Consider the following 12,834-nt stretch of genomic DNA (forward strand, 5'->3'; position numbering starts at 1 on the left):
GGATATTCCACTCCAGTATACAAACATTGAGTCCTCTCGAGATACCTATCATTCGCATGTTTCACTAAACAAATATCCATGTATTTTGAATCTGTATCCTGGCAATTTTCAAATGAAACTTAACGACCCATCCATGAATAATTTTTTCTGATTGAAACTCTCCTTGATGATATACTTAATTGCCTATCATATCATCTCATCCCTCTCCCTGATTTTGTTTTAGCTCTAGCTTCACTGATTTCAAAATAAATGTTGTTCTACTGTAGTTGATGAGTGTTCTGAAACACAGTATTTTTCACGCATTTATCATTACTTTAATTAAGGCGCTCTTTATTCTGGTACTTCGTCATTTGTATTTCGCGCGCTTGCATCTCTGGTACATCACTAGATTCAGAGGGTCCTCGCGGATTTGTCTTCTTCTTTCGTTGGAGGGTTTTGACCTTTCTATGTGTGAGAAACTGGATGAGAGCAGCTCCAGGTATAAGATAAAATGTATAAGAATCCCCCTTGCCCTATCATGTTGGTCAATATTGAGTAAAGGGCTCATGAAACACACTTGAAAGTGATGGCTATCGATATCATTTAGATTTGTCTCGGTCAGGTTGCACGCTGATGCGTGTATTGATACATTAGGCCTATTCTTGGATACTGGTTCCAGGGCGAAGTCTCTTTTGTAATATTCGGGTAATATTTGTGAGTTCCCGTTATATTTTAATGCATGCTGGTAGCTGGTAAACTGTTTGTACTGATCTTGGTTGGGCACTATGGACTTTTCATGATTGAAAGTCATAATGTGCCATGTGAGACTTCTCTGGTGACCTCGTAGATTGTCCATCTTTGTGAAGGTGGCAGCACCTGTCGGACCATGTGTTATGGGAATTGCTTATTCAATGACAAAGTGAACTTATTTTTGTATTATATTTTATTTTGCAGAAACAAAGTTTTGGAACTAACATCCAGTCGTTCTCGTTAGTAATTCCTTCGATTCGTCACAATGAGGGCACTGCACAGCCAAAGAAAAGAAGCAGATACGGTCAAGAAAAAGTTTCTCAGCTTGAGAACTGGAATGCTATTCATGATGGAATGTTCACCAGTTTCCAAGAGTCGCTTGTTCCTGGTATGAACTGTGGAGCGTGCAGTGTTCGATTGTTATCCGTGTATCGATGTGATGACTGTTATGTTGGCTTCTTTCTTTGCGGCAGCTGTGTTGAAGAAGTGCATAAACACACATTGTTTCACCAACCATACAAATGGCAGGTCAGTGTCTAATACTGTGTTTTGTGACATAATGCAACTTTTTTGCTGCATGTCAGATAACTACGTATTTGTATCGTACATTTCAGTTTCAGTGATTGTGTTTCGGGACACCAAAACAATTCAATCAATTCTTTCAGAAATGTATTGTTGTTATGCCAAATCTCAATGCTTCAGTTTTGCTGAAACAGCTATATGGCTGTTACAGTATTATTTTCAAGTTGAGGGCAAAACTGGTCGATCAATAATGCATGTAGGATGTAAATACAATGTATTTAGAAGAGAATAGTTTTTGCAGTGAAAGAAAAACCCCAACTGGTGATCAAATATTCTTTAGTTGGATTTCATGATGGCCTTACAAAGGAGACGATAAAAAACCAAAAAAGTTTTCAGGTAAAAAGGGAGGCCATTAAGGCATTTGCCCCCCTTGCTTGGTGAATTTCCATCCCCAGGACAGCAAGTTGTGGAGCGTATAGTGAAAGCCCTGGACGATGATTAGTCCATTCATGTATAAATCAATTTGGGTATGCACAGATTTGCTTGGTTGATATATCACCCTCTAATCTGAATCATTTTCTATGCAGGCTCGAACTTGGAATTCATTTGTACCCAGGGGTAGTTGTGAAAAAGTTGTCCGGAGACATACCCATTCCTGCTCTACAGCATTTATACGGCCCCTGGTCATTGTTGATGATAAAGGTTTGCATTGAAAATTTCTCTCTTAGATACAATCTTAAATACTTGTTGTACCTTAGCTCTTTTATTCCCATTTTTGAAGAAACCAACTTCTTTCATTGTTTTCATTAATGCATAATGCTGTTTGTACTGTAGCAACAAGCCTGTGAAGAGAACCAAAAAAGCCTAATGACTGCTTTTAGTTTGTAACTTATTCTTCCATTCATCTCGACTTATCTCATTTTGTTTCAGGACGATATCATCGATTGAATTTCCGGTTTTGCCTCTGTGAACCAGTCTGTTACCCTGATACGTCATCACCTGTGGCCTTCGCCTCCAAAGAAACCATGCATGTGTTTTCATTTCCACTTCATGGATTTGCGGCGGGTAATATATCTTCAAGGAACAATTCCTGTCATGGACCTCTGTGAAGCGTTCAAGCACTTATACAGTCCTTATGTTCATTTTGAAGACCCGGTAAGTGGGTTGTATGTCTTTGTCATGAATTTAAAATGAAATGGCCAGGGCCATTGTGCTCACCTCATTTGGAGGAAAGATGGATAAAGAGCATGGTCTTGTGTCATGTAGTGTTAGGTTTGATGTAGGTCCAAGCAATTACAATTTCCCCAAAATGGCCAATACAGTACATTCGACCTCTGTGACCTTGAAAAGTAGGTCAAATCAAAGAAGACCCGGGTGACACATTGAATGGTTGTTAGAATTAGATGTACCTATGATATAAAATTGGTGCCAATCGGGCAAGTCATTACTAGGAATAATGGCATTTTGAAGAATTTAGGATTTGGCCCCCTCCCTGGAGGCCAAACGGCAAATCAGATCGCACCAAACTTCGATACCTGAGATCACCTGACCAAGGGGTACATGTGTACTTAATTTGTGATCAATAGTCATTGCAGTGAAGAAACGTGCCATAGTTACGGCCTGACGGCGAATTTACGCCATATGACCTCTGTGACCTTGACAAGAAGGTCAAATTAAAAACCTGTGTGACATATACTGTATGGTGGTTAGATGTACCCATGATATCAAATTGGTGGCAATCGGGCAAGAAGTTAAGGAATAATCACATTTTTAAGGCTTTTGGATTTTGCCCCCTGGTGGTCAAGTGGTGAATCATATTGGACCAAACTTCGGTCCCTGAGATCAGCTGACTAAGGGGTAAATGTGTACCAAATTTGGTATCAATAGTCATTGCAGTTTAGAAACGTGCCATCGTCACATCCTAACGGCCAATTTACACCATTTGACCTCTGTGACCTTGAAAAGGAGGTCAAATCAAAAACCCGGAGGATATATGATGCACCTTTGCTAGAAGTACCTACCATATTTTTTTCAAAATTTCCCGACTACTATTAAGGGAGATATTGCATATTTTCACTTTTAACGTTTGGCCCCCTGGTGGCCAAACCATGAAACGAATCGGACCGAAACTTGGTCTCCCAAGTGTCATTACATAAGGGTACATGTGTACCAAGTTTCAACTCAATAGCTCTAACAGTTACGAAACGTGCCCTGCTAACGGACGACGGACGACGACGACGACGACGACGACGACGGACGACGGACGCCACGGTATGGGATAAGCTCACCTCTGCTAAGAGGTGAGCTAAAAAGAAAGATTGGTTACACTGAGACTCTAAGACTAAGGCCAGGGAATTAATAAAAACTAAGTGGACCCCAATTGACAGAAACCAATGTATCGCATTGATATTGTTTACTTCGAATACATGTATTGTATAGTATCTCAATGTCTCACTGACTCAGAAACGTTGTTGTGCGACCACCCCTAGTTGTTATCTACAGTGTTTATTGTTTGTCCCTCCAATAAGATTTAATAAAATTGAAATCGCTGCTGTGAAATTTACTATTTTTGCCTGATTGAATTTTGGAGGCTTGGAGCCAAAAGTAATCTTTTAATTTTAATAAAACGAATCTTTTGTATCCCCCTTTATGGCTTTAAACCAGACTTGGGCGGATGCATATCCAGTGCTGATCTTTATTCAAATTTCTCTAAATTCACAGGCAATCCAGAATATCTACAGAGTCCTGATAAATGAAAGCTTCGAGGAATACAGGGCTTTCATATACCAGTGTGACTATCTCCGTGATGTCTGCCCTGATTTTGGTGATGGAACAGTATGTCCTGCTTGTCCAATGGTAAGACTATCTGATAATCATTATTATTTGATGTCCATTGTGTATATGCACTGTTACTGCTACTGTGGAGTTGAGGTTGACTCTTCAGCCAACAACGTGGTAATGATTCCAATGGTGGTCCTTTAAAGACTCCATAATGGGGGCATGTTTATTGGTCAAAGATTGAATATGTTCTGGTGGCCCACCTGAACAAAATTGGCTGCAGACAAAAGATATTCAACAGAAATGACAAGAACTTGACTTGTCCTGGAGTGTCACTATGGGCCTTTGCTGACCTTTGCTGATGGGAATTTAGGGTAACAACTTGTTTCTAAGTGTAGGATTGTGATTGCAAGAAGTGTTTATAAAAAATATTGTGTCTGTTTGACTAAATCATTTTAGTGTCCAATTTTGATAAAGTATGTTTTTGTTTTTTTTTTACTGCAGGAAGATGATTATCCAGTGATAATTTCAATGGATGGTAACTTTGGGCTTGTGCGGAAAAAGTCGTCTGGTGTCAGTTTTTCCGAGCCGAAGCATGCGGGTCACTTCTTTTCTAATCAGAGTGAGGTTGATGAGTTTGTTCAAAAACATAACGGAAGCATGAAGAATGCTGGCGACGTAAGATCGTGTTAATCAACCTATTAATTGTCAGCATCATTTTGAATGCCTTAGAAACTTATTCTTAATGTATTTGTTCGCACAATGTGCTTTCAAATAAATTACTGGCACTTAATGTTCTGATTTTATCCATTTTCATGATTCCACTTGTTAAATAGATTATGAAGTTTGCAGTTTTTTTATGTGCCACATTTATTTTCATTGTGGTTTAAAATTAGCATTTATTGAATGATAACCATTGTTTTCCATTGTACTGTTATTGCATTTTTAATCTTCAGGCTTGCAGCAATTTCAAGGGTGGAAATACTTTGAGGACAAATAGTCGATACGAAAAATTGGATGAGACAGCAGTTTTTGGTTCGGCATGTCGTCATGAAGTGCCCGTCATTATGTTTAGCCTAAAACATGGAGAGAGGTAACGGTTTGATTTGCTGTTTTCCTCAGTCAATATGACTAAGATGTGTTGTATCAAAGTGATATTTCAAAAATATTGTCATACATGTGACTGTTCGGAAATGTTTTGCATTGTGATTTTCAAGTACGGTTTAGCTGAAAGAGTGTTCGATGTGCAACTATTTTCCCTTTATCCAATTGGCGCATAATCGTAGTGTCACGTATAAATGATCATCCTGCCTTGGAGGAGGAATACTCCCTGGAGAAAATCACCTCCAAGTGCAGAGCAAACACTGAAGAAGAAGATATTTTGACACCAATCCCTATTGACTGTTCAACCTTTAACCTTTAATAACCCAATCACTAAAACTGAAAAGTTGCTGCCTGCTGCACACGCTGTGGGTTTGTTTTGTTGCAGATAGTTGCTGTAAGAATTTCAGTAAATATTCAGTTGCAGATCATGCCCCTGGCATTGGCCTTCTTATCATATTCATAATGATCTAACTAGTTTGGCTGGCATCTATTTCAGTAATCAGTTGCTGCCTTTTTCTGTATGGTGTTTTGATAAAGCTTTATGAAGATACATCTGGTCGCAGATCAAAAACCCATTCTTCGATACAATATTTAGATAAGAATTAGCTTCTTGATTTTTGGCTCACCGTAGGGGAGTCTATACAATACCGCAGTGTCCGTCGTCCGTCGTCATCGTCGTCGTCGTCCGTCGTATCCTAGTTCAAAAACAGTGGCACGTTTTTTAACCGCTAGGCCTATGAACTTAAAACTTTGTACACATGACCCCCTAGGTCAGATGACCCGTGACACTAAATTTCTGTCCGATCTGATTCTCTACTTGGCCACCAGGGGGCCAAATGTGGATATCTAAAAAGTGTGATATCTCGCTTATTAGTGACTTGTTTTCGATAAAACTTTTGTGGTAGGTACTCATAGCAAGGATACATCATATATCTTACGGGTTTTTAATTTGATCTACTTTTCAAGGTCGCAGAGGTCAAATGGCCTGAATTGGCCGTTTGAGTGTAACTATGGCACGTTTCTCAACCACCAAAGCTATGAGCTTGAAACTTGGTACATATAACTCCCTATATCAGATAACCTCTGATGCTGAATTTCAGCCTAATCTGATTCTTGACTTTGCCACCAGGGGGCCAAAACAGAAAAAGTAAGAAGTGCAATAGCCTGCTTATTAGCAAATTGTTTTTGATGAAATTTTTATGGCAGGGACCCCTAGCAAGGTTACCTCAGATGTTGTACGATTTTTCGGATTTGACCTACTTTTTAAGGTCGCAGAGGTCAAACGGCGTAAATTTGCCATTTGAGTGTAACTATGGCACGTTTCTCAACCGCAACAGTTATGAACTTGAAACTTTGAACAAATGACCCCCTAGGTCAGTTGACCTTTTACACTGAATTTTGGTTCGGTCTGATTATTGATTTGGCCACCAGGGGGCCCAAACTCAAAACGTGTGATTTCTCGCTTATTACTGATTTGTTTTTGATAAAAGTTTCATGGTAGGTACTCCTAGCAAGGATACATCACATATCTTACGGGTTTTTGATTTGACCCACCTTTCAAGTTCACAGAGGTCAAAGTTGAAAACTTTACCGTTCTTGGTACGTTTTGTCGTTGTTCAATGTAAAGAGTTTTAATTTTGTGTAATGATGCATCTAAGAAGCCACTATTTGTATGCCAAGTTTCAGCCAGATCATTAAATTATGAGAGGCCTACATGATCATGTCATTCAAATCATTTGATACCCAATGCAAAGGTGAAATGACAAGTGAATACATCAGTGAGGTCACTGCATTTGCAACACATTGCTCACCAACAGAGTCGGTAGAAAAGAAGTGGTGATCTCCTTGGTGGAAATCATGAAGAATTGTTAACAAATGTCAAGAATTTCTGCATAATCCCAAATTTTTTTCATCACTGCTGTAAACATCATTTGATTATACTGTGATTTATCAATCATTCATTGTCACTGCACCTCTATTTTCAAATCACTTGCTGGTCAAGACCTAATAAATCAAAATCATCACTTTTGCAAATATGACTTGTTCATCCATTCTCACCAAATCATTTACCTTGACAACCAACCTACTGGCGGGGATTGCCCATCAGTATCCAATGCAATGAAGACAACAATTTTTGGCTACATACTGTAGCACTTTCTGTAACTGTCTACTAAAAATACTAACGGTGAGCACAATGGCCCCTGGCCGTTTCATTAAGGTTTGCATGCAAATTATATCAACTCTTTAACTTGGAATCAAAAGGTGTTCCCATCACAGGCTAGAGATGGTTGGATCAGTCTGCATTCATGTTAGTTTGACAATTTCCTACCCTAAAAATAATCATTGTCCTTTTCAGCGTTCAGGTTCTGGTAGTCTTTTAGGTAGGTTGAAGCTGGCAATTCCAATATTTCACTGCTATGGCCACAAGTTACCTTGTATTAAGGTAGATTGTTTCACAAAGTATATTTTTTGGGAAAGTGACCATCCTTGGTCACTCAGTATATGGAAAATCATCCTGGTTGGTTGCGTAATATTTCGCATGTATCATAACAAACACACGCTCCACTGTATTTGCATTTGGTTTTGGAAGGAGTAAGTCAAGTGACATCACCCTAGCTGTGTTGTTTCAGAGTTTATCATTCTTTTACATGTGCAGACTGATTACTGAATGGGCTTTGGATCAACACCTTCAACTGACACTGCTCTTTGATTTCTTTATAGGTTAGGTACAGTCCTCGGCGAGTTGTTGGTGTTGGGTTAACAGACGGTGAGACACTGGAATGTCTGTGGTCCTTTTTTGCGGAGTTTCTCAAAGATAACGAAAGAAATGACCCCCAGTCACAGGATAGATGTTCTTACTGATGCTATGATCTATTACACAAACAAGAAGGTCTCAAAGATCGGTATGTTTTAAACAGTTACACAGAGTGGTATTCAGGTGGCGTTGATGGCATTTAGCCTCAATCAGAATGGGAACTTTTAGGCTGTTTTGTGGTCAGGCTATATCTAATTGGATGCATAACTGTTGACCTTTAGCTTAGCTGATAGTATAAACTTCTTCTTGGCACTGACAAGACAAAGTAATGTGCTTATCCTTCTTCATGTAGCAGTATTCAATCGCTTTTCAATTGCACTGTTGAGTACTTGATTCCTCAAAATGAAAATTTGTGGTGTTCTTTGTATCCTTCTGAATACCCAAAAATATCTGTGATCTACCATCAGGTACTACAAGGATGTTATTGAAATTCAAAGTATGTGCTTGGAATATATCTGTTATAATTTCCAGGTCCGTATCTGGCGTCAAAGCTGACGAAAGCTGAGGATGTAATGTCAACAACAAAAAAGTTGATAAAGAGGGTCAAAGCATCTTTTCTCATCCCTGGCAGTCTAATCATTCATGTCTGTTCAAGTTTAGACTTTGTGTTGTGTTTGTGGATCATTATGATCAACCAAAGATAACATTCAGTAATAGAGAATTTCCTTTTTCCTGGGCTTACATCTGAAGCCTTGTTTTTGCCGATGCAGTGATATGCATGCTGATGCAAATTTCATTTTATTTGAGTAACCGTGAGTATTTACCAAGTGCATGCCATTACACAATCCAAACACATTGAAGCACATTTTCACAAATAGTAACGGCATGTCTGTGCACTTATTTTGTTCCAATAACAGTGTATCCTTATCTCTTTTAGTGTCAGAAAGTCAGGTAGAACTCTGGCTTGCAGAGGCACAGATTCCTGCTAGTTGTCAGCGACTGAGACGAGGTAAGACCCATTATTAATATCATTATAGGCCCCAGATCCCGTCTGGGGACTATATTGATATCACTGGAATTCTCGAAACTGTTATTTTCTTCCACCAAATTAACACATTTATTGCGGTAGTCCAGCAAAACGGCTAAATAAACCAGAAATCAATCACCCTTACACCACCAAACCCAATTCCATCTATGGACTATCGCAAAAGTATTTTAAAAATCCTGAGTATTTCGATTTTTTTGAAGCATTTTTTGCTGAGATATGATACCGTCTTCTCCCAACATGCCGAAGCCGCGATTCAATCTGACATGCGCTGTGACATGCGCAGAGGCGAGACGCTGATACATTAGCATAAGCTCCGCCCCGTCATAATGACGTCATTATTCTCAATCTCAGGAGTTGGTCGAGCGATGGGGCGATGGAGGTATTATAAAGAAACCCAATTCGATTCATGGACTATCGCATTTTCAAAACTCAGAATATTTCGATGCTTTAGATGCGTTTTTATGACTCCAGCTCCTCCCTCTGGGAGCTGGAGTCAGTATTGTTTTCGCTCAGGTGTCTCGTACAATCACGTGACCTCTCCAACACTCGATAATGCACTCTTTTCGTCCACGTTTTAGGCCAATCTTCGGCATGAACATGAAATCTAATAAGCGCAGTACTTAAATCAGATGTTTCTCTCGCCTTGAAAACATTCCTGGGTAAAATCCATTGAGATTAGCCGAGTTAATCTACTTTTTCCGTGCTTAAAATCTCTGCCGCTGAATTCTATAAATAGGAACTATTAACATCGCGGCAGTGTGGTTCCCATTGTGCGCCCTCCCACTTCACACCACGTCAGGAAGTTTTACGGAGAGGGAGGGCGTGCGGTAAGAAGAATGACCAAAATGACGTCACGTTTTCCTGGCAATGCCTCTTGCCAGACCAGTCAAGCATTGGGAAAGCATCTTTAATTCAGACAACGTTAGAACTAGAAAAACGAATAATTTGCAAAAGTAAAAGCAGATTTCACCACTAACCAGTCAAATCGGAATACGACGGCGCAAAATGTTCTCGCTTTCCTCCTACTTCCTCCTCGCTTTCCTCCTTTGACTACAGTCGAGTTTGTTACTCGGTTTCTACTCGGTTGACATGACGACTACCTGGGGACTATCAAATTTGCTACCAGCAAATTTCGGAATTCTAGTTATCATCATCATCATCATCATTATTATTAGGAAATAGCATCAGTGGGCCAGTAAAAAGTTAGGTGGAGTCCGGTGCATAAGTTTGGTTGCAATTTGCCCTTTTGCCATAGTATGACATTTTGTCAATTATTTTGTAGCTCCAGTTGCTCACTGGTATCAACAAGGCCAAACACACCAAGGATGAGATATTTCAAAGTAAAAGGTCATCAGATTAAAAGTCAGTCCATTGGAAAACTGGCATCCACCGAGATGAACTACCAAGTGTGGTGGAAATTGGTTTCGTAATTCAAAACTTGCAAAACCGTAACCTCTGCAAATATACTTAAATTTCAGATCTGTCCAGCAAGGCCAGTATCTTACATTCTGTCAACAAACACAGTGTTGAGAGGGCTGCATCTCGAAATGGTAAAGAAATAATTATGCCGGTACGTAGAAACATCCATTTAACCTTTTTGTTGGCTCACCAGTTGATGAGGCGATAAACTAGTGCATTGTCTGTTTTCTTTATCTTATATCATAAACAGTGGCAAGTTTGCAGTGAATCACTTCCGTTCTGAATGTTGTAATGAACCCAAAGACCAGATGACCTTTGACTGGAAATCTAATTTCAAAGATGGCACTCTTGGTGTTATTTTACATTGTTAGCTTTGGACCCCATGTTGAATTCCTGGTCCTGAGTGATGAAAATTCAGCTGGTTCAATTTTGGCTTTCATTTCAATGTCCATTCTTCAATCTATAGATGAATTTATAGAATTGATCTCAAATCCTTCATCCCCTCACATTGCAGATGGCCAGGCTATTGCAATTAAACTGCAGAAAAACATCAACAGAACCAATCGGCATATTAAGAAGATGTTGGAAATCTTCAACACAAAGGACATGGATGAGAGTTTACCAGAGTCACTTGTTTAATACGAAGATGCGTTGAAGGGACATTACTTAGGCAGGAAGAAGCACCAATTGTAGGTCCTAATGATAGTGTGCCATTCTACCTTAAAGAACAAGCTGTTGACTTGTTTTGCCACCACTCCCGAGTTTTTGAGGAATGGTGCTTGTTGTTGGAGAAGATGGTCAATGTTGACCGCGTCTTTCGGAAGCAACAACAAGTTTTGTTGGCCTGTGCAACATCGGACTATCTCTCACAGGGCCAGATGGAAATGGTAGTTGCTAAGGCAATTTCTAAAGAAGAACTTCACAATGAATTCTATGAGGCATGCAAGGGCAATGTGGAATTGCCATTTCCTGGGCAGACATTTATTGCATCTGTCATTAACAATCATCAAAGCATCACCACTAGTGAACTTGGCCTTCCTGAGGAAGAGGTCAGTGACTTCCTTGAAAGGGTGCAGTGTTTGGGGGAAGAGCAGGAGCAGCATGGTGATGATGGGGACGATCATGAGATAGAAGAGGGATTAACTGCAGTTCAGGAGAGTGATTATTTGGATCTGATTGATTGTAGCTACAATTTTTGAGGTCTTCATGTTTAAGGTAAAAAAAAAATGTATATAAGGTAAAATGGGGTATTTGCAGCCCAGGTCTAATTGTAGCCCCCTGGCAATGTTTTTGATTCATATTCCGGTAACCGTGGAATAATTCAGCCAACCCAAGCATGGATATGAAAGAGGTGGCTCTTGAGTATCACAACATAATTAGTTTTGAATTATGCAACATGTTATGTAAGAGCTTTGGCTATAAGAAGTAAACAAATCGGACACATGCACAAAAAAAGTTGGGATCGAACTTTTTACAGGTCTGAATTTTCCACACTTGCAGAGCATTGATGTATTTGAAACTTGGTTCAGGTGATCAGTATTGAGTGTGGAGAATGTTGTATGCGGCATTTATTGTCATTATTACAGGTAAATTTTCAGAGACACTTCTGACCAAGGTGTATTTGTAGCCCTTTGGTTCGGGGTATTTGTAGCCCCATATAAATAGCTCAATATATCCTGTCATAAATCATGAAAATGCTAGGTTTTTTGGCTCACCTGTGAGCCTTTACCATCACGCAGCGTCTGTCGTCGTCGTCCGTCGTCCGTCGTCGTTAGACATGGGTGGCACGTTTTGTTACCGCCAAAGCCACTGAACTGAAACTTAGTACACATGTACCCCTTGGTGACCACTACTCAGAGACCAAAACGCGGTCTCATATGTTTCACGGTTTGGCCACCAGGGGGCTAAAGGTAAAAAATGAAGAAATGCGTTTTCTCCCTTATTACTGGTACGAAAAATTTGAAAAAAATATGGTAGGTACTTCTACTAATGGGACATCACATATCCTCCGGGTTTTTGATTTGACCTAATTTTCAAGGTAAGATAGGTCAAAGTTCGCCGACGGCACCGCTGTTAGTCAATGGTGGCACGTTTTGTAACCGCTGAGGCTATTGAACTCAAACTTGGTACATATATACCCTTGGGTGACCTTTACTCAGAGACTGAATCGTGGCGTCATACGATTTACGGTTTGGCCAATAGGGGGCCAAAAGTCAACAACTGATTACCACACCAAATTAGACCTTGTATTTACAAATGCACATAATGTGCACCATACAGGGATCATTGACAATTGCTGGTCTGACCATAAAATGATATATACAGCTTTACCAATGTCAGAATCACTGACTCCATAGCCTCCCCTTCGACACAGGTGAGCACATGGTCCCTGGACCATTTCATTTATTTTTATACCCGAATTATATTATTTGATCATAAATTTATCCAAATTAGATACAATGTTAAACCTTCATGTATC

General features: G+C 39.7%; 2 protein-coding genes across 2 annotated transcripts in view; both read left to right on the plus strand.

Annotated features, from left to right (window-relative positions):
- LOC135499123 (transcription initiation factor IIE subunit beta-like) overlaps window positions 1-12,834 on the plus strand; it is a 462,452-nt gene that overhangs the window by 273,934 nt on the left and 175,684 nt on the right. The gene's annotated exons all lie outside the window — the stretch shown is intronic.
- On the plus strand, window positions 390-10,982 carry LOC135498820 (uncharacterized). The gene is made up of 13 exons (XM_064789285.1): window positions 390-478; window positions 934-1,257; window positions 1,839-1,953; window positions 2,182-2,406; window positions 3,973-4,107; window positions 4,534-4,707; window positions 4,986-5,122; window positions 7,490-7,514; window positions 7,855-8,036; window positions 8,420-8,700; window positions 8,826-8,897; window positions 10,415-10,506; window positions 10,870-10,982. The coding sequence occupies exons 4-8, from the start codon at window positions 2,281-2,283 to the stop codon at window positions 7,512-7,514; spliced, it is 597 nt and encodes a 198-aa protein (XP_064645355.1). The 5' UTR covers window positions 390-478; window positions 934-1,257; window positions 1,839-1,953; window positions 2,182-2,280; the 3' UTR covers window positions 7,855-8,036; window positions 8,420-8,700; window positions 8,826-8,897; window positions 10,415-10,506; window positions 10,870-10,982.

Source organism: Lineus longissimus, chromosome 14 (assembly GCF_910592395.1).
Source record: "Lineus longissimus chromosome 14, tnLinLong1.2, whole genome shotgun sequence".
Taxonomy (NCBI): domain Eukaryota; kingdom Metazoa; phylum Nemertea; class Pilidiophora; order Heteronemertea; family Lineidae; genus Lineus; species Lineus longissimus.

Bases quoted from the DNA above. Each gene is read 5' to 3' on its own strand.
- LOC135498820 (XM_064789285.1), top strand. From the start codon at position 2,281: ATGTGTTTTCATTTCCACTTCATGGATTTGCGGCGGGTAATATATCTT. The intron at 2,407-3,972 runs GTAAGTGGGTTG...CTAAATTCACAG, and splicing joins ATGTTCATTTTGAAGACCCG to GCAATCCAGAATATCTACAG. The intron at 4,108-4,533 runs GTAAGACTATCT...TTTTTACTGCAG, and splicing joins TATGTCCTGCTTGTCCAATG to GAAGATGATTATCCAGTGAT.